Consider the following 26385-nt stretch of genomic DNA (forward strand, 5'->3'; position numbering starts at 1 on the left):
GGGTGCGCGATGCCCCAATGGCCATCTGTCAGCCAGCACCCATGTCCCTTTCTGGGAACACACACGCACATTCCACTCAGGGCATACTGTAAGGGCTGTTCCACCATGGGGGGCATGAGATGACCACTCAGGGCATACTGTAAGGGCTGTTCCACCATGGGGGGCATGAGATGACAACTCAGGGCAGCATGTTTCATCACTTCCCGTCCCTTCTCCTGCAGGCCAAGCTGGCCAGGAACCGGAGGGAACAGATTCGTACCGGAGGAGGCCCTCCTCAGCTGCAGACACTGACAGACCTGGAGGAAAGAGTCCACCAGATTGTTGGAGGCCGGATGAGTGGTCCTGTCACCACTGGAGCTGCCGACCCCATTGTGCACAGCGATGGAAAGGTCATCACCTTTTTGAACTGCCTCCTTCCACTTGTTCCCCCCACCAGCATGCTTTTTCACTCTGGACCCATGACAGAGCATTGCAGCACTCTTGCATCCCTTGCTGCCACCCTGTCCTTTCGCTAAAGCCACTCTTCAACCTCCCTGCTTTCAGATGCTGCATCACCAGCTCGGGAGCCGGGCCATCAAGCTGCCAGGGACACTGACTCCAGAGGCGACTAGCAGGAGGAAGCCGGACCATCCGTACCACCCTCAGGCGAGCCAGCCCATCTGCAGACTGGGGATAGTGCTTCCCTGGAGGGGAGCGGGGGGGATGGCTCTGAGGAGGAACCAGTTGCAGGAACCAGCGGGCTCCAGCAACACAAGGGGGGTAGGGAAGCTCGGGAGCCGTCTCCCCGGAGGGCGAGTCAGGCCACGATGACTGCTGCACAGAGTGCAGAAGAGGTGCATTCCCTCGCAGAAATGAGTGCCCAGGCTCGGCTCAGGCACACTGAGCTGATGGCTGCAGTGGCAAGGATGCCCGAATCCATCGAGACACTGGCAAAGAGTGTGCAAGACTTCGGGGCAGCACAGGCGAGGAATGTACAAGACTTCGGGGCAGCACAGGAAAGGAGTGCCCAGGGCTTTGGGGCAGCACAGGAAAGGAGTGCCCAGGGCTTCGGTACATCACTGGAAAGGACTGTCCAGGGCTTGACCAAAGCACTGGAAAGGACTGTCCAGGGCTTCACCGAAGCACTGGCACCTGCCACACAAGTGCGGAGTGCTGCCACGCAGTCACTCGCTGGCCTCATGCAGAGGCAGATTGAGGCCACGCAAGCACTGACTGCTGCCACCCTCGATGGATCAGGCAGGATTACCCGGGGCCCTTGCAGCACCACAGCAGGCCAGCAATCTGTGGACCAGCCGATTGGTGCACATGCTGCGGTGCTGCCCCGTCAGAGTGCCAGTGTGTCGGCCGACCACGGAGCAGGTGTCCGCTCTCAGGATGTCAGCATTCCTGATGCCACCGCTGGCACGTCTCCACTGCAGCTGCCACCACCTGCAGGACAGACTGCTTCCACCCATGCCCAGTTGGAGCAGTCAGCATTCGGCCCCTCCAAGCCCAGAGTCCGTCCAGGCCGTCCCTCAGGGGCATCTGCGCTTTCGGACAGTCAGCAGGCGTCCCCCAGCCTTCATGCAGCCACTGGGGTCCCATTACGGAGGAGCTGCAGGGAGGGAAGGGGCCGTTCTCGCAAGAGAAGTAGATCACCATCAAAGGGGAAAGAGTAGAAGGTGCTGCTGAGACGTCTAGAAATCAAGGCCGCGGATGCTGGTCTGAATGTTAGTAATGTTTTGGATAGTCTCCCGGGTGTGCGAGAACTTGGTCTGAATGTTAGTAATGTTTTGGATAGTCTCCCGGGTGTGCGAGTCACTTATGTGTTAGTTTGTTAGTTAAGCTTTCTGGTGCCATTGCTTTGTCATGTTGGAAGGAAGCACAGTTTTCAAAATAAACAAATTATTTTATTGACATTGGCCATGTCTGCTATTTACATTCATACTGGCCTTCATAGGCTTTGGGTTATCCGAATGGTTCCATTCCTGGTCTTCGATTGGCACCAAGCATTCCGAGAGAGGGGCCTAGAACCGACTCCTTATCAGCCTCTGACGGACGACCCTTCCAGTTTCTGGGACCCTCCCGTCTTGGTCCGCCTCCTCCTCCTCCTCCTCCTGCTCCTCCTCCTCCTCCTGCTCCTCCTTCTGCTCCTGCTCCTCCTCCTCTGCTGGTCCTTCAATGTCTGCTGGCATTGGCTGGGTGCGCAGGGTGGTGAGGTTATGGAGCATGCAGCAGACAACGATGAAGTGGGAGACTCGCTCTGGTGAGTACTGCAAGGCGCTTCCCGAATGTTCCAAACAGCGGAACCGCTGCTTCAGCACGCCGATTGTGTGCTCCACAATGTTCCTTGTCGCCTGATGGCTGACGTTGTAGTGCTCTTCTGCAGGGGTGCTGGGCGAACGGAGCGGGGTCATCAGCCATGGGCACAGAGGATAGCCCTTGTCACCGAGAAGCCAGCCTTCTGGGTGAGCCGGGGCCTCGAAAAGGTCTGCTATTGAAGTCTGGCGCAGGATGAATGCGTCGTGGCTGCTGCCTGGGAACTGAGCATTGACCGCGAGGATCAGCTGCCGGTGGTCACAGACCAGCTGCACATTCAAGGAGTGGAACCCCTTGCGGTTGCGGAAGTCCTCAGGGTTCAGAACAGGCGCCCGCAAAGCCACGTGCATGCAGTCAATGGCGCCCTGCACCATGGGGAAGTCCGCTATTGCCGCGAAGCCCTCTGCGCGCTCCCGCTGCTTCTCCGGTGTCGCAGTGAAGCAGATGCACTGCCGCCGCCTTTTAAACAGGGCATCTGTTACTTGCTGGATGCAGCTATGCACCGCAAACTGGGAGATGTTGGCAATGTTCCCAGTTGCTGCCTGAAAGGAGCCAGTCGCATAGAAATTCAGTGCTACTGCAATCTTGACAGCCACCGACAGAGAGGTCCTGCACCTTATCTGCGGCTGAAGATCTGCCTGAAGCAGGTGGCACAGCTCAGTCACCACCTCCTTTCTGAATCACAGCCTCCTAAAACACTGCTCCTCTGACATGTTGAGGTAAGAGAACTGCTGCCTGAATACCCTGGCAGCGTAAGGTCTGGTGTGGCGACGTCTGTTGGCCCTCCTCCGTCTGGCCATTCCTGGCCCCCTCTCCCTCCGTCTCTGTGCCCTTTCCAGATGGTCGAGCAGCAGGACGTTCCCCTCCAAAGCAGCCCCCATAATAATAGGTAACAAGAAATTATACAGGGTGTAAAGGCTCACCAGCAGCAGGGTGATGGTCTGAAGGTTGAAGGTCCTCTGGCAGTGCTGGGTCACGAGTGATATGGCTCTCAGAGTGCAACTCTGCAACTCTGTGAAAATCCCAAAGAAGTTGTGCTCCCAAAATGGCTGCCGCTTTTATACCAGTGCAGTCACCTTTAAAGAGCGCCCCCCTAAGCCCGAGAGCGACTGGGGAACGTTCCAGTAAGCTGTCCTTATTGGCGCCAGGCGGAACGAAGGGGCGCACCACTGAATTTCCGGTCCGGGGCGCCAAAAAGGCGTTGCACACTGAAATGACGTCATGCTCTGCCTGCGCCCGCTAAGATTTAGCGCCGGCGCTAAAAGCCACTCAATATGGCAAGAGGCGCTGGGTTCACTGTGCCCGGCCGAAAATTGGCTAACGCCCCACTTCTCGGCCTCTTCAGGCGCTAATCGCTGGCGCTACCAACCGAATTTCTCCCCCCTGGAGTCAGAGAGAGAGAGAGACCGGCTCCACACCTGGAGTCAGAGAGAGAGAGACCGGCTCCACACCTGGAGTTAGAGAGAGAGACTGGCTCCACACCTGGAGTCAGAGAGAGAGAGACCGGCTCCACACCTGGAGTCAGAGAGAGAGAGACCGGCTCCACACCTGGAGTCAGAGAGAGAGAGACCGGCTCCACACCTGGAGTCAGAGAGAGAGACCGGCTCCACACCTGGAGTCAGAGAGAGAGAGACCGGCTCCACACCTGGAGTCAGAGAGAGAGACTGGCTCCACACCTGGAGTCAGAGAGAGAGAGACCGGCTCCACACCTGGAGTCAGAGAGAGAGACCGGCTCCACACCTGGAGTCTGAGAGAGAGAGGGAGAGAGACCGGCTCCACACCTGGAGTCAGAGAGAGAGAGAGAGAGAGAGAGACCGGCTCCACACCTGGAGTCAGAGAGAGAGAGAGACCGGCTCCACACCTGGAGTCAGAGAGAGACCGGCTCCACACCTGGAGTCAGAGAGAGAGAGACCGGCTCCACACCTGGAGTCAGAGAGAGAGAGACCGGCTCCACACCTGGAGTCAGAGAGAGAGAGACCGGCTCCACACCTGGAGTCAGAGAGAGAGACCGGCTCCACACCTGGAGTCAGAGAGAGGGAGACCGGCTCCACACCTGGAGTCAGAGAGAGAGAGAGACCGGCTCCACACCTGGAGTCAGAGAGAGAGACCGGCTCCACACCTGGAGTCTGAGAGAGAGAGAGAGAGAGACCGGCTCCACACCTGGAGTCAGAGAGAGAGAGAGAGAGACCGGCTCCACACCTGGAGTCAGAGAGAGAGAGAGACCGGCTCCACACCTGGAGTCAGAGAGAGAGAGAGACCGGCTCCACACCTGGAGTCAGGGAGAGAGAGAGAGAGACCGGCTCCACACCTGGAGTCAGAGAGAGAGAGACTGGCTCCACACCTGGAGTCAGAGAGAGAGAGAGACCGGCTCCACACCTGGAGTCAGGGAGAGAGGGGGACCGGCTCCACACCCGGAGTCAGAGAGAAAGAGACCCGCTCCACACCCGGAGTCAGAGAGAGAGAGACCGGCTCCACACCCGGAGTCAGAGAGAGAGAGACCGGCTCCACACCTGGAGTCAGAGAGAGAGACCGGCTCCACACCTGGAGTCTGAGAGAGAGAGAGGGAGACCGACTCCACACCTGGAGTCAGAGAGAGAGAGACCGGCTGCAGACCTGGAGTCAGAGAGAGAGACCGGTCTCACATCAGTAGACGTGAGCCCCGGTCCTCTGATCTACAGGACTTGGCTGCAGGTTAATGAGTCATAAGAACATAAGAAGTAGGAGCAAGAGTAGGCCATTTGGCCCCTCGAGCCTACTCCGTCATTCAATAAGAGTCACCATTGAGCCGCAATGCACAGGGTGTCCTAAAGTTTCTGGTACTGGGCTGGCAATCCAGAGGTCATGAGCTCAAATCCCACCATGGTTAATTGTAAAATTAAAGTCAATAAACCCGGCAATTTGTCGCTGAATGTCCATGAAATCTGGCAGGTTGATGGTTAAAAAAACTCAACTGGCTCATTCCTGTCCTTTCGGGAAGGGAGCCTGTCTGACCTACATGTGACTCCAGTCCCACGCTGCGTGGTTGACTCGTAACCAGAGTAACCGAGGATGGGCAACAAATGTGGCCTTACCAGCGCCACCCACCTCCCAACAACAATTGTTCTTCAAATTCCCACATTCTGCCACGTTGGCACAGGGGAACAGCAGCCGGAGAAACAGCTGGGATTTGGAAAAGTAGGGGATTGGTGCCGAAACAAAGAGAGAGTTTCGTTACAAACGCGACCTTGGTTTTCACAGCCTTCGAATTCCAAGATGATTTCCCGTGCCCCTGCGAGTTCTGGTGCGGGGTGAGGGGGTCATCTCCGCTCAGTTTAAGTTGAGCAGCAGTCAGATCTGATACTGAATCATTGCTATTCTGCGGGATGCAGGAAGCTCTGGGCCTTTCGAGTTGGGTCAACTCCTGCCCGTTCCTTCACTTCCCCCGTTGACACTGAACCATTACTAATTCCAGAAAGGAAGCTGCCAGGGGAGCCTGCAGAACCCGAGGCAATCGCTCACCTCTTCGCCCTCTCCTGTCCTGTCGGTGCAGCTACTAATTGCTTCAAGGGCTGAAGTTGAATGTCGGTGCAAAGACGGGGGGGGGGACCTGCGCTGGGCTGACGCGGAGCTGCCGGGCCGCCATGGGTCAGAGTGCACGTAAACCTGCCAAGCATTTAGCTTCAGAGAATCTGCTGCGGGTTAGAGAGGTCACTGGTTACTTTTCGCCGCTCAATTACCGTAGAACGCAAGGAGCTAAACAACCGCAAATGCTGGAAACCCGAAAGAGAAACAGGAAGAGTTGGAAACACGGCAGGCGAGAGAGCATTAGTGGAGAGAGACGGACACCCAATGTGTTGGGGTCGCCCCCTTCATCAGAACTGGAATACAAGAGACGGACGGGCATTTTAATAGAATCGGAAAAACTGAACATAAGTGAGAGCATTAGGGGAATAAGAAAGAAAGAACTTGCATTTCTATAGCGCCTTTCACAACCTCAGGACATCCCAAAGCACTTTACAGCCAATGAAGTACTTTTGGAGTGTAGTCACTGCTGTAATGTAGGAAACACGGCAGCCAATATGTGCACAGCAAGCTCCCACAAACAGCAATGTGGTAATGATCAGATAATCTGCTTTTAGCGATGTTGGTTGAGGGATAAATATTGGGCCAGGGCATCGCAGAGAACTTCTAAGAAGAGCAGCAGGGGATCTTTTACGTCCACCTGAGAGAGCAGACCAGGCCTAGGTTTAACGTCTCATCCGAAAGGCGGCACCTCCAGCAGTGCAGCACTCCCTTAGTGCTGCACTGGAGAGACAGCCTAGGTTTATGTGCTCAAGTCGCTGGAGTGAAACTTGAACATTCTGAGTCAGAGGCCAGAGTGCTACCCGCTGCATCACAGCTGACACGCACGATGTTGGATGATGTCATCGATTATCTTGGTCAAGTAGAAAGAAACATCGAGGAATTTAAAGGAGTTAAACAAACGATGGATGTGGGAATAGCTGAGGCAGCGAGAGGCCTGGGGAAAAGGGGAGAGACGGAAAACGGCGGGTGGGGTGGTGGGGATCAGGTTAGAGATCAAAACAGAAGATGCTGGCAATGTATGAGAGGTCCTCCAGCTCTGAAAAGAGAAAGAGTAAGTCAACTGGTGGGTGCAATGGCCAGCAGAGAGGGCGAAAGAGAGAGGACGGAACAGGGAGGACGGAACAGGTCAAGAGAGAGGGCGGAACAGGTCAACTGTGAGGGTGAAGCCCCCATCGCCCGCACCGCGTCCTGACAAAGGGCCTCGCCCAAAATGCCAAGCTGGCTTTGTTTCTTCAATACCTTTAATCAGTGCTTCTTTCTACTTGACTGAGATGATCTGTTGCATCACCCAGCCATCACTCACTCCCCTGATACTTCCTCTCTCTGTGTTTTTTCTCTCCATATTTCCTCTCCCTTACCTCTTTTTCTGATCCTATGCCTGACAGTCTCTTACTTTTCAGTTCTGAAGAAGGGCACGGACCTGGACTATTGCCTCCACCGATGCAGGCTGACCAGCCGTGCGTTTCCTGCAGTTTTCGGTTTTTGTCACTGTAGCTGACCTGTCGGTGCTGAGAAGTAGCTGGATGGAAAAGGTTGGCTGTTTTCGGCCGCTCAGGAAAGAGAGTTTCAAATCAAATCTACGTAGAATGTCATCGTATTTACAGCACAGAAACAGGCCATTCGGCCCAATGGGTCTATCCCGGTGTTTATGCTCCACACGAGCCTCCTCCCACCCTGCTTCATCTCACCCTGTCAACATATTAGCCAGAACTCTGGGGAAAGATCCACTACTTGAGCCAATAAAGAAAGGGAGGGGGAGAGGAGGGAGGGGACGAGGGGAAGGGTAAAGGGAATTGGAAGGAGGGAGGGAGGGTGGAAGGAAATCAAGTGTCACAGGGTCACTTACCAAAATCTCCTTGTGCGCCATGAGCACTGCAAAGTTAGTGAGGTGGCTGCAGGCACAAGCAGTGTGAGTTTTGTTGCTTTCTATCAGTCGACAGCCTTGCGTTGACCAGAATCCCATCATGGAGCGTTCAGAGTAATTCCAGAAGGAACAGTTTGCATTGAAATGGTTTTTTGACTGAAAGAGAAAAAATATATCATTTAATTCTAGGTGGTTATAAAGAAATATAAGAAGAACGGTAGCCAGCAAGAAAGAGCGACTCCGTCAAAACATCAGATGAGAGGCACCCTCTGCATTGTCATACACCTACACCCAGCCGCCTAAAGTCAAGGAAGAGCTTCATGAACAGTGTTGTTCCATTACAATCAACCTCATCTGAAGCCCGCATCGCCTTGTGGAAAGATCGGCTCGCCAGTCTTGAACAACCCCCAGCGATGGAAATTTTACCTGATGAAAGCCTTCCCCCAGGAGCTAATTGCAACTGGGCAACCTGGAAGTGCCTTAACAGACGTAGGACCGGTGTAGGTTGCTCAAAGGTGTCACTAAGCAAATGGGGATATTCAACCAGCCCGACAACTTGTGAATGTGGAACTGAGGCACAGACTATGCAACATCTCCTGCAATGCCCATCGTTAGAGGAACCCTGCACTGTTGCAGATCTTGCCGAATCCAACAACAAGGCGCACAAATGTGTCCAGTTCTGGCTGGGCTATGCATAGACTGTCCGTGGACACGATAAGAAGAATAAAGAAGTGCACATAAATTCAGTGTGGGTCAAACCCCTTCCCATTCACTCCATCCTACCAAATCCCATAATTTTAAACCCCTTCCCATTCATTCCATCCTACAGAATCCCATAGTCTGAAACCCATTTCCATTCACTCCCATTGAGTCATAAGAGATGTACCCATTGTTCTATAGGCACCAAAGAGGCAGCCATATTGCACACATGAAAATCCCAACAGCAGTGAGTTGAATGGCCAGTTAATCTGCTTTAGGTGTTGGTTCAGGGATGACTTTGGCCAGGAAACCGTAAGAACTTCCCAGCTCTTCTTTGAATAGTGTCATTGGATCTTTTACAACCACCTGAACAGGCAGACTACGGGGCCTCAGCTTAATACCTTCTCCAGAGCACAGTACCTTTGACAATGCAGCACTCCCTCAGTATAGCACTGAAGTGTCAGTCTAGATTATTTGACCAGGTAGTAGAGCGAGGCTTGAAACCCACAACCCTCTGCCTCAGAGGTGAGAGTGCTACCAACTGAACCAAAGTAGGGTTTTAAAGGTCTGGAGATTGTAAGAGAAAGGAAAGCCGATGGGAGGTGAGGACTTGCATTTTACTGAGGCCCTGGTAGAGAGTTTGAGTAGGCAATGATAACTTCAATGTCATGAGCATGTGAAAGGAAGTCTATTAGAGAAAATATCCTGGCTCGCCCCCTGTAACGCAGAAATGATTTCATCCATGTAACTGTTACCCTCACCTTCATGTCAAATGCATCAATTCAGAGAAATGTACCAACAGAATGGTTCAAGCAATCTGATAAATATAACGGACAACGGAATGATGTGTAAGAAGGAAAGGACGTGCATTTATACAGAGTGTTTCATGTCCTTATGACAGGCGAAAGGCCCTCACAGCCAATGATTTTTTAAGTGTAGTTACTGTTGTCGTGTAGGCAAACGTAGCAGCTAATGCGCGCACAGCAAGATCCCATAGACAGCAACGAGGTGAAAGTCCAGTGAATTTGCTTTGGTGGCATTGGTTGAGGGATGAGGTTTGGCCAGGATGCCCGGAGAATTCCACTTGCTCTTCAAAGCGTGCCAAGGGATCGTTTATGTCCACCAAAACAGACAAATGGGTCCTCAACTGAAAGACGGCAGCTCCGCCAGTGCAGCTCTCCTGCACTGAACCGCCAGCTGAGATTGTGCTCCAGTCCCAGCCTCAGAGACGACAGTGCTCCCACTGATTCCAACTGCAGTGATGCTCGACATCTCGACATATTGGTGCATCAATGCCCTCTCCCTTAATACTGCAAATTCTGTCAAATGGTGGGGATAAAGGGGTAAAAATTGGCTAGTGCCCTACCTTCGCCGGGCCCGAAAATGTTAGCGCCCCCGTGGCCGATTTTCCCAGTTAGCGCCCCGAGAGGGAGGAGGGGCGTTACTGGAAGCACCCCGCGACCCTCTTGGGGCACTGTGAGCCAATATCGCAGTGCTACGTGCCGCAGCACCACGCTCGGTGGCACTTCGCTCCGCGGTACTGCAGGCCTTCCTCCCTTTATTAAAGGGGAGGGGCTTGGCGCAGCGCGTCCCGGCGCCCAGCTGGGCCACCAGGAATCGGGAGTGCCGGCAAACGCGCCTGGCACTCAAGAGGAGTGCCGGGCTCACAGAGAGCAGCCAGCCCCCTGCCGGGGGGGGGGGCTTCACGGGGGCCGGGGACAGGTGCTGGCAGGCGGCCAGCACCAAAAATGGCCGCCCGGCACCTCCCCTTTAACTAGCGCCGCCCCGGCTGCAGGTAGGACGCCCTGACCCCGGTGGACATAGCGTCCGATGGCAAGTCGGGGGGGGGGGTGCGCCACCCAAAATTACAGCTGGGGTGCGAGCGGGGCGCTGCGCATGGCGATGACGTCATCGCTGGCAGCGCAATGCCGCACAGCGCTAACGGTTAGCGTCGCCGCTAACCTCCTGCTGAATTTCGCGGGAGACGTTAGTGGTGCTGCGCCCGGGTGCTCGTTGATTTACGCCCTGTTAGCCCCCAAAATATCTAAAAAGGCTTTGAAGTCCATACGATCAATCTGTTGTCAGTGCCAAAGTGTGGTCCATATTTGACTGAAGCAGGTTTTATATTGAGCTGGTGCTGCCAACTCCCAACCCGCCTCACATTGCCGAAAGGAAACGGGCAAGTTTCCTTTGGTGTTGCGCCTGGCTGCACGGGACCCGCATGTCGGGAGACGGCTGCACTAATGCAGCATCAGTGCATTATGTTTCGTGTCAATGGCAGCACTCTCGCCTCTGAGTCAGAATAGTTGTGGGTTCAAGTCCCACTCCAGAGACTCGAGCACATAAATCCAGGCTGACACTCACAGTGCCAGTGCTGAGGGAGTGCTGCACTGTCGGAGGTGCCGTCTTTCGGATGAGACGTTAAACCGAGGCCCCATCTGCCCTCTCAGGTGGACATAAAAGATCCCATTTCGAAGAAGAATGGGGGAGTGCTCCTGCTCAATGTTCCACCCTCAACCAATAACACCATAAACAGATTAACTGGACTCAACACATTGCTGTTTGTGGGATCTTGCTGTGAGCAAATTGGCTGCTGCATTTCTCTAAAAAACAACAGTGACTACACTTTAAAAATACTTCATTGGCTGTTGAGAGCGTTGTGGCATCCTCAAGTAAGGTGCTGTATGATGCACTTCAAAAATACTTCATTGGTTGTAAAGCGCTTTGGGACGTCCTGAGGGTGTCAAAGGCGCTACAGAAATGCAAGTTCTGTCTATATTAAAGTGGCTTTGAGTGCTTGTGAAATACACAATAATAACAATATCTTGCATTAATACAGCGCCTTGAATGTAGTAAAATGTCCCAAGGCGCTTCACAGGAGCTTTATCAGACCAAATTTGACATTGAGCCACATAAGGAGATATTAGGACTTGGTCAGAGGTAGGTTTTTGCAAGGGGTTGGAGTATAAGAGTAAGGAAGTCTTGCTACAATTGTACAGGGCCTTGGTGAGACCACACCTGGAGTACTGTGCACAGTTCTGGTCTCCCTATCTAAGGAAGGATATACTTGCCTTGGAGGCGGTGCAACGAAGGTTCACTAGTTTAATTCCTGGGATGAGAGGGCTGTCCTATGATGAGAGATTGTGTAAATGGGCCGATACTCTCTGGAGTTTAGAAGAATGAGAGGTGATCTCATTGAAACATACAAGATTCTGAAGGGGATTGACAGGGTAGATGCTGAGAGGCTGTTTCCCCTGGCTGGAGTGTCTAGGATAAGGGGTCGGCCATTTAAGACTGAGATGAGGAGGAATTTCTTCACTCAGAGGGTTGTGAATCTTTGGAATTCTCTGCCCCAGAGGGCTGTGAATGCTGAGTCCTTGAGTATATTCAAGGCTGAGATCGATAGATTTTTGGACTCCAGGGGAATCAAGGGATATGGGGTTCGGGCAGGAAAGTGGAATTGAGGTCGGTGATCAGCCATGATCTTATTGGATGGCGGAGCAGGCTCGAGGGGCCGTATGGCCTACTCCTGCTCTTATTTCTTATGTTCTTATGTTTTAAGGAGCGTCTTAAAGGAGGAAAGAGACTCCGAGAGGTGGAGAGGTTTAGGGAGGGAACTCCAGAGCTTAGGGCCTCGGCAGCTGACGGCACGGCTGCCAATGGTGGAGCGATTAAAATCGGGGGGATGTTCAAAAGGCCAGAATTGCAGGAGCGAAGATATATCAGAGGGTTGTGGGGCTGGAGGACATTACAGAGATAGGGAGGGGCGAGGCCATGAAAACAAAGATGAGAATTACACTCAAAATACGCAGTGTTAACTGGATCCACCCACTAGTGTTTAACCGACAGCTGAACACACAGACTGCTGTTAGCCTCACCGTCACACCTGGGTGAACAGGCCTGGTAGTCCGCGCTAATATCACCCGCACCTGGGATATTTTAATGGTCAGAAAGACAAATTTTCCGACAGGGAACATCCCAGTAGCAAGGATGGGGTGGTTAATTCAGCGAGGCTCTGCTCCCAGTGTGGGTCCTCACGCGCTGGGAGCAACCGATTGGAAGATTGAGCGTGGAGCTCAGCGCGCCTGATGAGCGTAACATTGGGGGCGCGCCGAGCCGGACGGGCTATGCTCCGTGCTGGGAGCGAGGCTGAATTAACCCCGCAATTAACCCCGCAGGGTCACAACACGCAGTGACTGACGGAGTGGAGACGTCACAGGGCGAGTCACTGAGCAAATGTTAGGCTGACAGCTGCCCCCGGTGAGCCCCGGCCTCAGTGATACCTACATCGAGGTGCTGCAGGGTGAATATCACCGGCTCGGTGAGGAAGACTCGGCTCGACTCCTTGTTGATGGAAGCGGCGATGATCTGAGAGTTGACGACGATGGAGGTGCTCTGAGTGCTGACATCTGTGCCCATCCTTACCGTCGCATTCTCCGTCGATAGAAACTGGCCCAGGTTATTGTACAGGATTAGCACCACCTTCACAACCCCTGCAGAAAGCAACAGCAGGTGTCAGCAACACTCCCCTTCAACCCTTTCAGGATGCAATGAGTTTAAGCCTGTTCAGTGTGACTTGCACATGCCTCGGGGATTTTAAGAACATAAGAAATAGGAGCAGGAGTAGGCCAATCGGCCCCTCGAGCCTGCTCCTGGCTGATCTGATCCTAACCTCAAATCTACTTTCACTCTCCATCCCACCCGAACCCATGTGATCTCCGGGGAGAGGCGAAAAAAGATAAAAAACCCAATGGCCAATTTGGGAGAAAAAATCTGGGAAATTCCTCTCCGACCCATCTAGGCGATCGAAACTCGTCCAGGAGATCACTCTGTCCCTGTATTTCCTGCAGTACTTACCTGCTGTAAGAGGTGATCTCCACCCCAGCCAGGAACAGGCCCAATTTACTCTTGAAGGACTCCTAGCTGGCAGCATGTTCCCGAGGTCTCCACTAATCCCTGTGAATAGAACCATCTCCTGAAATCTAACACAGAATTAGAACACAAGAAGTCGGAGCACGTCCAGGCTACACGGCCCCTGGGCCCACTCCGCCACCCACAGGGCCATGACCGATCCGAACCTAGACTCATGTCCGATTTCCTGCCCGCTCCCCGTAACCCCTAATTCCCTTTACTTCTAGGAAACTGTCTATTTCTGTTTTAAATTTATTTAATGATGTAGCTTCCACAGCTCTCTGGGGCAGTAATTTCGCTAACTCCTTTTTCCCCAATACTCAGTGAGTTCTTGCACCCCATGTACTATGGGACCCACTGAATGTAAATATACTTTCCCCAAGTTTTCGCCCCTCCTAGGAACAGGAGGAGGCCATTCAGCCCCTCAAGCCTGTTCCACCATTCAATTAGATCATGGCTGATCTGCATTTACCCGCCTTTGCTCCCTAGCCCGCGACACCTTTAACTAACAAAAATCTATCGATCCCAGTCTTGGAAGCTCCAATTGAGCCCCAACCTCAACAGTCTTTTGGGGGAGAGAGTTCCAAAATTTCACTACCCTTTGTGTGAAGAAGTGCTTCCTCACATCACCCCTGAACGGCCTGGCTCCAATTTTAAGATTTTGTTCTGGACTCTCCCACCAGAGGGAATAGTTTCTCTATGTCTACCCTATCAACTTCTTTTATAATTTTAAACACCTCGAGTAGATCACCCCTTAATCTTCTACATTCAAGGGAATACAACCCAAATTCCAGCAACCTGTACTCATAATTTAACACTTTTAGCCTCAGTATCATTCTGGTGATTAACTCCTAAGTTCACTCCTTGATGGAGTTTAACCGACAGCCCGTTGCCGGGACCACCCGCTCCCGGGACCACCCGTTCCTGGGACCGCCCGCTCCTGGAACCGCCCACTCCCAGGAACGCCCACTCCCAGGACCGCCCACTCCCAGGACCGCCCACTCCCAGGACCACCCACTGCCCGGCCCCGTGTTTTTGGTCGTTGCTCTGTGCACATCTGGTGCGAGGACATCAATGAAATCACATGGGAAGATGGCTTGTCTCAGTGTTTAGCAGTTAGCAGAACCATAACCATCTTAGTTTATATTGACACTTCCAGTCGCTACACACAGAGAATGGAGGGGGATCTTCAGCCACATGACAAGGACCTGCTTTAACCTCCAAACCAGAGGGATTTGTGAGGAGGGGAGCGGAGAAAAGGTTCTGTCTGTGTCACTGTTAATGCACCTCATGTTCAGGCTCAAAGTGCTCAGATCGCACTGGTAAGGTCAGAGGGATCCTTCAAACGTACAGGGGTCCCACTCAGACAATCAGATCAAACGTACACAGTGGGATCCTATCATGCACTGAGATCCACTCAAGGATGCCTTTCTTTCTGAAGATTCTTGCTCAGATGGGCTGATGGTGTTGGGAAAATTACTGGGAAACGTGTGCCGTCAGCCTGAATGGTCATCATTCACCCAACACGGTCATCATTCACCCAACACGGTCATCATTCACCCAACACACATCGCAAGCAAAGGAATTAACAGTCTAACTGGTGCGCACACTTACCATTGCGACTGTTCTGTTTGATGGTATTCGGGGAGATCTGGATAAAGCTTTCTGTCAGATAACTGTGTGGAAATGTCAGCTCCTTCACCTGCCCTTCAGTATTCAGCACCGACACTTCCAGCACTGTGGGGAGAGAGAGAGAGAGAGAGAGATGGAGAAGGGGTTGAGCGAGAGAGAGAGGTGAGTGAGAGAGGAGAACAGAGGTGCACAGGGTAAGAGGAGAGAGAGGAGAGGCGGAAGAGGAGGGGGGAGAGGAGAGGAGAGAGGGAGGGGAGGGGGTGAGGATAGGCGGGGACGAGGATAGGAGAGGGGGAGAAGAGGAGAGAAGAGGGGGAAGAGGAGCGGAGAGGGGGAAGAGGAGAGGAGAGGGGGAAGAGGAGAGATGGGGGGGATGAGGAGAGGAGGGGGGAAGGAGAGGAGGGGGGAAGGAGAGGAGAGGGGGAAGGAGAGGAGAGGGGGTAGGAGAGGAGAGGGGAAGGAGAGGAGAGGGAGAAGGAGAGAGAGGGAGAAGGAGAGGAGAGGGGGAAGGAGAGGAGAGGGGAAGGAGAGGAGAGGGGGAAGGAGAGGAGAGGGGGAAGGAGAGGAGAGGGGGAAGGAGAGGAGAGGGGGAAGGAGAGGGGTAGGAGAGGAGAGGGGAAGGAGAGGAGAGGGGAAGGAGAGGAGAGGGGGAAGGAGAGGAGGGGGGAAGGAGAGGAGAGGGGGAAGGAGAGGAGAGGGGAAGGAGAGGAGAGGGGGAAGGAGAGGAGAGGGGGAAGGAGAGGAGAGGGGGAAGGATAGGAGAGGGGGAAAGAGAGGAGAGGGGGAAAGAGAGGAGAGGGGGAAAGAGAGGAGAGGGGAAAAGAGGAGAGGGGGAAAGAGAGGAGAGGGGGAAGAAGAGAAGAGAGAGGAACAGGAGGGGAGAGGGGGAAGGGGAGGAGAGGGGGAAAGAGAGGAGAGGGGGAAAGAGAGGAGAGGGGGAAAGAGAGGAGAGGGGGAAGAAGAGAAGAGAGAGGAACAGGAAGGGAGAGGGGGAAGGGGAGGAGAGGGGGAAGGAGAGGAGGGGGGGAAGGAGAGGAGGGGGGGAAGGAGAGGAGAGGGGGAAGGAGAGGAGAGGGGGAAGGAGAGGGAGGGGGAAGGAGAGGAGAGGGGGAAGGAGAGGAGAGGGGGAAGGAGAGGAGAGGGGGAAGGAGAGGAGAGGGGGAAGGAGAGGAGAGGGGGAATGAGAGGAGGGGGGAAGGAGAGGAGAGGGGGAAGGAGAGGAGAGGGGGAAGGAGAGGAGAGGGGGAAGGAGAGGAGGGGGGAAGGAGAGGAGAGGGGGAAGGAGAGGAGAGGGGGAAGGAGAGGAGAGGGGGAAGGAGAGGAGAGGGGGAAGGAGAGGAGAGGGGGAAGAAGAGAAGAGAGAGGAACAGGAGGGGAGAGGGGGAAGGAGAGGAGAGGGGGAAGGAGAGGAGGGGGGGAAGGAGAGGAGAGGGGGAAGGAGAGGAGAGGGGGAAGGAGAGGAGAGGGGGAAGGAGAGGAGAGGGGGAAGGAGAGGAGAGGGGGAAGGAGAGGGAGGGGGAAGGAGAGGAGAGGGGGAAGGAGAGGAGAGGGGGAAGGAGAGGAGAGGGGGAAGGAGAGGGAGGGGGAAGGAGAGGAGAGGGGGAAGAAGAGGAGAGGGGGAAGGAGAGGAGAGGGGGAAGGAGAGGAGAGGGGGAAGAAGAGGAGAGGGGGAAGAAGAGGAGAGGGGGAAGAAGAGGAGAGGGGGAAAGAGAGGAGAGGGGGAAGGAGAGGAGAGGGGGAAGGAGAGGAGAGGGGGAAGAAGAGAAGAGAGAGGAACAGGAGGGGAGGGGAGGGGGGAAGAGAACATTGGAAATACAATAACAGGGCACAAAAGATAGAGTGTGTGAGAGTCACAAGAAGCCAAGAGATGCAGAGGATACAAATGTGAAAGAAAGAGACACACAGCAGTAGATGCGGCCAACAGAGGGAGCAAGAGGCAGAGAAAGAGCACCAGACACACAACAAAGAGGACGGAATAGAGGCAGGAAAAATAAAGTGATATGATGTGAGGAGAGAAGAGACATGTAAATAAAAGTGAGATCAAAGCCCAAATGAGCAGGAGGCACAGAGAGCAAAAATAGTGAGAGAGATGGGTATAGAGATAGTGAGATAGAAAGAAACAGAGAGATGGCAAGAGAGAGGAAAGAGAACAATGTTTGCAGTTAGTACTTAGTTGATATTCATTGAAAATAGGACACTGTTTCTTGTTTCCTGTATTGAGGCACAATCGATGATTCGAGTTTGAAACCGCCTTCATATCTTGATTATACCAACAGACGGAGGCACCAGATTAATCAGTGCTCAGACAGGATGAGATGTGCGAACAGGATCTGTGACGAGGAGAGGAAAATAAATCTACAGATGGTGGGAGAGAGTGTGTGTGATGTACACAGAGGGACACTGGGCTGGTGAGACGGTGTGTGTGATGTACGCAGACGGACACTGGTGGGACAGGAAGGATATTCTGTTTTATGACAGAATATTTATGATTGTGTGTTAGCAACAAAGTGACAGGGAAAGTGTGACAGAAAATAAGTTCGACACCTCAGGAAATGTACACTATGCACAAGACTTTTAATATATTACTAGCCAATCTTCCATGACATTTCTCACCCTGTCAGTGAATCAGCCCAAGAGAGCAAGGAAGGGACGTTGATGGAATCAAATCCGAGTGCTGAGAACAATGGCTTTGGTTTAAATGACATCGTTCAGCTGAAGGAAATTTTGAGGAGGGGAAATGGCTTGAGATGTAGTGATTAAACATAGAAACATAGAAGATAGGAGCAGGAGTAGGCCATTTGGCCCCTCGAGCCTGCTCCGCCATTTAATGAGATCATGGCTGATCATCCACATTCAGTGCCCGGTCCCTGCCTTCTCCCCATATCCCTTGATCCCTTTAGCCTTAAGAAATATATCCAACTCCTTCTTGAATATATTTAATGAATTGGCCTCAACGGCCTTCTGTGGTCGAGAATTCCACAGGTTCACCACTCTCTGGGTGAAGAAATTCCTCCTCATCTCAGTCCTAAATGGCTTACCCCTTAACCTTAGACTGTGACCCCTGGTTCTGGACTCCCCCGCCATCGGGAACATCCTTCCTGCATCTAGATTGCGTGTGGTGGGATCAGGAGGGTGCGGTGCACAGGGTGAGGAGAAGGAAGACAATGGAATGGTCACCAGCGTTGACGATGCCAAGGAACTTAAAGAGGACAAAAAGCGACGGTAAGCCACAGAGTTTCATTGGTGACTTTGACCAGCGTAGTCTTGATGCTTTGGGCAAGTCAGAGACTGGTGGCACTCGAGCATGGAGTCGCGAGAGCATCATTGGGTGGCAACAACACGTGGGAGGAGCTTGGAAGGGGTAGGCTGGGGGAAACAAAGGAGCTGGGCAGAAAGGTCACGGGTGCGATTTATGGACAGGAGATAGAAAAGATGGTGTGGATTGCAAGGAGTTGGAAGGACATCTGGGAGAAGTGAGGGATAGGGAAGAGGGAGAAAATAGAATATGAGCGTAAACTAGCAAGAAATATAAAAACAGCTTGTAAGAGCTTCTACAAGTATGTAAGAAGGAAGAGAGTAGCAAAAGTAAACGTTGGTCCCTCAGAGGCTGAGACAGGTGAAATTATAATGGGGAATAAGGAAATGGCAGAGACTTTAAACAAATATTTTGTATCTGTCTTCACAGTAGAAGACACAAAAAGCATACCAAAAATAGCAGGGAACCAAGGGGTTAATAAGAGTGAGGAACTTCAAGTAATTAATATCAGTAGAGAAAAAGTACTTGATAAACTAATGGGATCAAAAGCCGACAAATCCCCTGGACCTGATGGCCTACATCCTAGGGTTCTAAAAGAGGTGACTGCAGAGTGGATGCATTGGTTGTGATCTTCCAAAATTCCTGAGATGCTAGAATGGTCCCTGTGGATTGGAAGGTAGCAAATATAACCCTGCTATTCAAGAAAGGAGGGAGAGAGAAAACAGGGAACCATAGGCCAGTTTGTCAAAAACAGGAAGGCAGATTATTATCTGAATGGCAATAGATTGGGAGAAGGGGAAGTGCAACGAGACCTGGGCGTCCTTGTGCACCAGTCGCTGAAAGTAAGCATGCAGGTGCAGCAGGCGGTTAAGAAGGCAAATGGTATGTTGGCCTTTGTAGCGAGAGGGTTCGAGTACAGGAACAAGGATGTCTTGCTGCAGTTGTACAGGGCCTTGGTGAGACCGCACCTTGAGTATTGTGTGCAGTTTTGGTCGCCTTATCTGAGGAAGGATGTTCTTGCCATGGAGGGAGTGCAGCGAAGATTCACCAGGCTGATACCTGGGATGGCAGGAATGACGTAGGAAGAGAGATTGGGTCGATTGGGCTTGTACTCGCTGGAGTTTAGAAGAATGAGAGGGGATCTCATCGAAGCTTATAAAATTCTAACAGGACTAGACAGACTAGATGCTGGAAGGATGTTCCCGATGGCCGGGGAGTCCAGAACCAGTGGTCACAGTCTAAGGATAAGGGGTAAGCCATTTAGGACAGAGATGAGGAGGAATTTCTTCACCCAGAGAGTGGTGAACCTGTGGAATTCTCTACCAAAGAAGGCAGTTGAGGCAAATTCATTAAATATATTCAAGAAGGAGTTAGATATATTTCTTAAGGCTAAAGGGATCAAGGGGTATAGGGAGAAAGCAGGAACAGGGTACTGAGTTTGGATGATCAGCCATGATCTCATTGAATGGCGGAGCAGGCTCGAGGGGCCGAATGGCCTACTCCTGCTCCTATCTTCTATGTTTCTATATCAGTCGTCGGGAAAATGCTGGAATCCATTATTAAGGAAGTGGTAACAGGGCAGTTAGAAAATCATAATATGATTAGGTAGAGTCAACATGGTTTTATGAAAGGGAAATCGTGTTTAACAAATTTATTAGAGTTCTTTGAGGATGTAACTAGCAGGGTAGATAAAGGGGAACCAGTGGATGTAGTATGTTTGGATTTCCAAAAGGCATTCAATAAGGAGCCACATAAAAGGTTGCTACGCAAGATAAGGGCTCATGGGGTTGGGGGTAATATATTAGCATGGATAGAGGATTGGCTAACGGACAGAAAACAGAGAGTAGGGATAAACGGGTCATTTTCCGGTTGGCAGGCTGTAACTAGTGGGGTGCTGCAAGGATCAGTGCTGGGGCCTCAGCTATTTACAATCTATATTAATCACCTAGATGAAAGCACTGAGTGCAATGTAACCAAGTTTGCTCACGGTACAAAGCTAGGTGGGAAAGTAAGATGTGAGGAGGATGCAAAGAGCCTGCAAATGGATAAAGACAGGTTAAGTGAGTGGGCAATAAGGTGGCAGATGGAGTATAATGTGGGGAATGTACAAATTAGAAAAACAGCATCGCCACTAAATAATTGAGTTCGACTTCGACGAACTATAAATAAGTTGTTTATTTACAGGAACAGGTTAACTGCAACAGGTAAGGTAGCAGGTAAGATGGCTGACTGTAGGAGCACCGTGGTGCAGGTCTTTCCCCAGCGGGGACGCCACGAGGACTAACTAGAAGTTTCCGAACTCAACTTAAAAAGAGCGAGAGCCGGAGCGGAGAACAGTTTAAAAAGAGCGAGAGCCGGAGAGGAGAACAGTTTAAAAAGAGCGAGAGCCGGAGAGGAGAACAGTTTAAAAAGAGCAAGAGCCGGAGAGGAGAACAGTTTAAAAAGAGCGAGAGCCGGAGAGGAGAACAGTTTAAAAAGAGCGAGAGCCGGAGAGGAGAACAGTTTAAAAAGAGCGAGAGCCGGAGAGGAGAACAGTTTAAAAAGAGCGAGTGCCGGAGAGGAGAACAGTTTAAAAAGAGCGAGAGCCGGAGCGGAGAACAGTTTAAAAAGAGCGAGAGCCGGAGAGGAGAACAGTTTAAAAAGGGCGAGAGCCGGAGAGGAGAACAGTTTAAAAAGAGCGAGAGCCGGAGTGGAGAACAGTTTAAAAAGAGCGAGAGCCGGAGAGGAGAACAGTTTAAAAAGAGCGAGAGCCGGAGAGGAGAACAGTTTAAAAAGAGCGAGAGCCGGAGAGGAGAACAGTTTAAAAAGAGGCTGGAGTAATCTGGTTAACCTGGTTCTCCTGTAGCAGGGCTCAGCAAGTCTTTGTTTCAGGGCCTATAAAAACAGGCTTTGAAGTGCGATTTTGCACTGAGTGCGATTTCAGCAGAGTGCTGAGAGTTGGGTGAGTCAGGGAGTTAGGTGAGGCAAGGCCTCAGAGCTTCGGCGGGTGCTTCAGCGGTAGAGCGGGCCTACAAAGGGCTCCAGAGACCAGGTAGGGCTTACTTTGCTGGTGGTATTGAATTAATTTAATTTAGATTGATTAAAGGGGTAGGTCATGCCAGGAGAGCCCAGCCCCGTGATATGCTCCTCTTGCTCTATGTGGGAATTCAGGGACGCTGCCAGTGTCCCTGACCAACACGTGTGCCAGAAATGCATCCAGCTGCAGCTACTAACGGGCCGTCTTGGGGCGCTGGAGCTGCGGGTGGATGGGCTGTGGAGCATTCGCGATGCTAAGAGGGTCGCGAATTACTCGTACAGTGAGTTGGTCACACCACAGGGTAGGGCTGCACAGGCAGAAGGGAAATGGGTGACCACCAGGCGGAACAATAGAAGCAGGCAGGTATTGCAGGGGACCCCTGTGGCCATCCCCCTTTCAACCAGGTATACCGCTTTGGATACTGTTGGGGGGGATGACTTATCAGGGGAAGGCAGCAGCAGCCAACTTCCTGGCACTGGGGGTGCTCCTGCTGCCCAGGAAGGGAGGAAAAAGAGTGGGAGAGCAATAGTGGTAGGGGATTCTATAGTAAGGGGAACAGATAGGCGTTTCTGTGGCCATAGACGTGAATCCAGGATGGTTTGTTGCCTCCCTGGTGCCAGGGTCAAGGATGTCACTGAGCGGCTGCAGGGCATTCTGGAGGGGGAGGGCGAACAGCCAGAGGTCGTGGTCCACATTGGTACCAACGACATAGGTAAAAAGAGGGATGAGGTCCTGCAGCAAGAATTTAGGGAGCTAGGTAGAAGATTAAAGAGCAGGACCTCAAAGGTTGTAATCTCTGGATTACTCCCGGTGCCACGTGCTAGTGAGTATAGGAATAGGAAGATAGAACAGATGAATGCGTGGCTAAAGGGATGGTGCAGGAGGGAGGGCTTTAGTTTCCTGGATCACTGGGTCTGCTTCTGGGAAAGGTGGGACTTGTACAAGTCGGACGGTTTACACCTGAACCAGAGGGGGACCAATATCCTTGCGGGGAGGTTTGCTAGCACTGTTGGGGGGGTTTAAACTAACTTGGCAGGGGGATGGGATACAGAGTGGAGCTATAGTAGGGGGTGATTTACAGCCAAATACGGAGGAAAAAACAAGTCAGCTGGGAAGGCAGAGCAAATATGTGAAGGCAAAAGGGAATATGGCAAGGCTGGAAGGCATTTATTTTAATGCAAGGAGTCTTGCAAATAAGGTGAATGAACTGAAGTTGTTGTTGAACACATGGGAGTATGATATTGTTGCTATCACGGAGACATGGTTGAGGGAGGGTCAGGACTGGCAGCTCAATATTCCGGGGTATAGAATCTTCAGGCGAGACAGAGGGGGGTGTAAAAGGGGAGGGGGTGTTGCAATATTAATTAAGGAGTCAATTACTGCTGTAAGGAGGGATGATATATTAGCGGGTTCCTCTAATGAGGCCATATGGGTAGAACTTAAAAAAAAGGGGGCAAGCACTTTGCTGGGAGTGTACTATAGGCCCCCAAACAGTCAGGGGGAGATAGAGGAACAGATATGTAGGCAAATCTCAGAGAAGTGCGAAAATAATAGGGTAATAATAGTGGGGGATTTCAACTTCCCAATATTAATTGGGATAGTCAGAGTGTGAAAGGCTTAGAGGGTGCAAAATTCTTAAAGTGCATCCAGGAGAGCTTTTTGAGCCAACATGTAGAAAGTCCTACAAGAGAGGGGGCGGTACTGGACCTAATTCTAGGGAATGTAGCCGGGCAAGTGGTGGAAGTGTCAGTAGGAGAGCATTTTGGCAACAGTGACCATAATTCAGTGAGATTTAAGGTGGTCATGGAAAAAGACAAAGACGGCCCGGAAATAAGGGTTCTAAATTGGGGGAAGGCCGATTTTAATATGATAAGGCAGGATCTGGCCAAAGTGGACTGGGAGCAGCTACTTATAGGAAAATCCACATCAAAGCAGTGGGAGACTTTCAGAAGGGAAATAGAGAGAGTACAACGCCAACATGTTCCCGTAAAGGTCAAGGGTGGGACCAACAAGCAAAGAGAACCTTGGATGACAAGGGATATACAAAAATGTATTAGGAAAAAAAAGGGGGGCTTCTGGCAGTTACAAAACACTAAAGACGGAGGAAGCCCGAGAGGAGTATAAAAAGTGCAGGGGCATACTTAAAAAAGAAATTAGGAGAGCGAGGAGGGGCCATGAAATAACACTGGTGAGCAAAATAAAGGAAAATCCTAAGATGTTTTATAAGTATATTAAGGGCAAGAGGATAACCAGGGAAAGGGTAGGGCCCATTAGGGACCAAAGTGGCAATCTGTGTGTAGAGCCAGATGATGTAGGCGGGGTTTTAAATGAATTTTTTGCATCTGTGTTCGCTATGGAGAAAGACGATGTAGACATAGAAATCGGGCAAGGGGACAGTGATATACTTGAACATATTAGCATCGAGAGGGAGGAGGTACTAGCGGTTTTAGCAGGCCAAAAAGTGGATAAATCCCCAGGCCCGGACGAGATGTATCCCAGGCTGCTGTGTGAGGCAAAGGAGGAGATTGCAGGGGCTCTGACACAAATTTTCAGAACCTCTCTGGCCACAGGGGATGTACCAGAGGACTGGAGAACAGCTAACGTAGTACCATTATTCAAGAAGGGTAGCAGGGATAAACCAGGGAATTACAGGCCAGTGAGCCTAACATCTGTGGTAGGGAAATTATTGGAAAAGATTCTGAGGGACAAAATTAGCCTCCACTTGGAGAGGCAAGGATTAATCGGGGATAGTCAGCATGGCTTTGTCAAGGGTAAATCATGTCTGACCAATCTGATTGAATTTTGAGAGGGGGTGACTAGGTGTGTGGATGAGGGAAATGCTGTGGATGTGGTATACATGGACTTCAGTAAGGCTTTTGACAAAGTCCCGCATAGGAGACTGGTCAAGAAGGTAAGAGCCCATGGGATCCAGGGTGCCTTGGCACATTGGATCCTAAACTGGGTGAGTGGCAGGAGGCAGAGGGTGATGGTCGAAGGTTGCTTTTGTGACTGGAAGCCTGTGTCCAGTGGGGTACCTCAGGGATCGGTGCTGGGTCCCTTGCTGTTTGTGATCTACATAAATGATTTGGATGAGAATGTAAAAGGTATGATCAGTAAGTTCGCAGATGACACGAAAATTGGTGGGGTGGTAAATTGCGAGGAGGAAAGCCTCAGGCTACAGGACGATATAAACGGGTTGGTCAGATGGGTGGAAAAGTGGCAAATCGAATTTAACCCTGAAAAGTGCGAGGTGATGCATTTTGGACGGACAAATAAGGCAAGGGAATACACAATGAGTGGTAGGACCCTAGGAAGTACAGAGGGTCAGAGGGACCTTGGTGTACATGTACATAGATCCCTGAAGGCAGCGGAACAGGTAGATAAGGTGGTTAAAAAGGCATATGGGATACTTGCCTTCATTAGCCGAGGCATAGAATATAAGAGCAGGGAGGTTATGATGGAGCTGTACAAAACACTGGTAAGGCCACAGCTGGAGTACTGTGTGCAGTTCTGGTCGCCTCACTATAGGAAGGATGTGATTGCTTTGGAGAGGGTGCAGAGAAGATTCACCAGGATGTTACCTGGGATGGAGCGCCTCAGCTATGAAGAAAGACTAAACAAGCTGGGGTTGTTTTCCTTGGAGTAAAGAAGGCTGAGGGGGGACCTGATTGAGGTGTACAAAATGATGAGGGGCATAGATAGGGTAGATAAAGAGGAGCTTTTCCCCTTAGTAGGGGGGTCAATAACAAGGGGGCATAGATTCAAGGTAAGGGGCAGGAGGTTTAGAGGGGATTTGAGGAGGAACTTTTTCACCCAGAGGGTGGTTGGAATCTGGAACTCACTGCCTGAAAGGGTGGTAGAGGCAGGAACCCTCACAACATTCAAGAAGCATTTGGATGAGCACTTGAAATGCCATAGCATACAAGGCTATGGACCAAGTGCTGGAAAATGGGATTAGATTGGACAGGGCTTGATGGACGGCGCAGACACGATGGGCCGAAGGGCCTCTTTCTGTGCTGTATAACTCTATGACTCTATGACTAACTGCTAGCAGGTTCCGAGCTCTACTGCCAGAAGGTTCCAAGCTCTGACGTTATGATGTCATCACGCAGAGTACAGGAATGAAGCCTGAGTGCAGTAACAGATACATTTAAAGGTAAGTTAAAGGGAATTATGTATCTCAATGCAAGGGACAACCGGTGGTACCGCCACAAGAAACTATTAAATTACGGTGTTCAGAGAGATTTAGGTCCTTGTACAGGAAACACAGAAAGCTAGCATGCAGGTACAGCAAGCAAATAGGAAGGCAAATGGCATGTTGGCCTTTATTGCAAGCGGTTGGAGTATAAGAGTAAGGAAGTCTTGCTACAATTGTACAGGGCCTTGGTGAGACCACACCTGGAGTACTGGGCACAGTTCTGGTCTCCTTATCTGAGGAAGGATATACTTGCCTTGGAGGCGGTGCAACGAAGGTTCACTAGATTGATTCCTGGGATGAGAGGGCTGTCCTATGAGGAGAGATTGTGTAGAATGGGCCGATACTCTCTGGAGTTTAGAAGAATGAGAGGTGATCTCATTGAAACATATAAGATTCTGAGGGGGATTGACAGGGTAGATGCTGAGAGGTTGTTTCCCCCTGGCTGGAGTGTCTAGAACTAGGGGGCACAGTCTCAGGATAAGGGGTCGGCCATTTAAGACCGAGATGAGGAGGAATTTCTTCACTCAGAGGGTTGTGAATCTTTGGAATTCTCTGCCCCAGAGGGCTGTGGAGGCTCAGTTGCTGAGTATATTCAAGGCTGAGATAGATGGAGTTTTGGACTCTAGGGGAATCAAGGGATGTGGGGATCGGGCAGGAAAGTGGAGTTGAGGTCGAAGATCAAGCATGATCTTATTGGATGGCGGAGCAGGCTCGAGGGGCCATGTGGCTGACTCCTGCTCCTAATTCTTATGTTCTTAGGACTGGGAGGAAGCAAAGGCTGAGCAATGGACTTGGTTTTGGAAAAAAAGATGAAAAGACTTGAGGTGATCTAAGGTTTCAATATTATTGAAGGGGATTGACACGTTGATCCAGGGAAACTGTTCATGATGGTGACATTAGGGAGTTAGGTGTAAGAAGGGAAGTCAAGTCTTCACCCCAAGGGCAAT

At 51.5% G+C, this 26385-nt stretch overlaps 1 protein-coding gene across 2 annotated transcripts in view; it reads right to left on the reverse strand.

Moving 5' to 3' along the window:
- The window catches only part of LOC147097600 (adhesion G protein-coupled receptor L1-like), a 410191-nt gene that overhangs the window by 117498 nt on the left and 266308 nt on the right, over positions 1–26385 (reverse strand). For both annotated transcript variants that reach the window (XM_085971570.1, XM_085971569.1), the window contains exons 9-11: positions 14951–15073; positions 12713–12918; positions 7709–7882 (exon numbers count right to left, since the gene is read on the reverse strand). In XM_085971570.1, coding sequence (XP_085827696.1) covers positions 7709–7882; positions 12713–12918; positions 14951–15073 — 503 coding nt within the window. The remainder of the gene's footprint in view (positions 1–7708; positions 7883–12712; positions 12919–14950; positions 15074–26385) is intronic.

This window comes from Somniosus microcephalus, chromosome 31 (genome assembly GCF_052327205.1).
Source record: "Somniosus microcephalus isolate GS21.2 chromosome 31, FLI_Smic_1.0, whole genome shotgun sequence".
Classification (NCBI taxonomy): domain Eukaryota; kingdom Metazoa; phylum Chordata; class Chondrichthyes; order Squaliformes; family Somniosidae; genus Somniosus; species Somniosus microcephalus.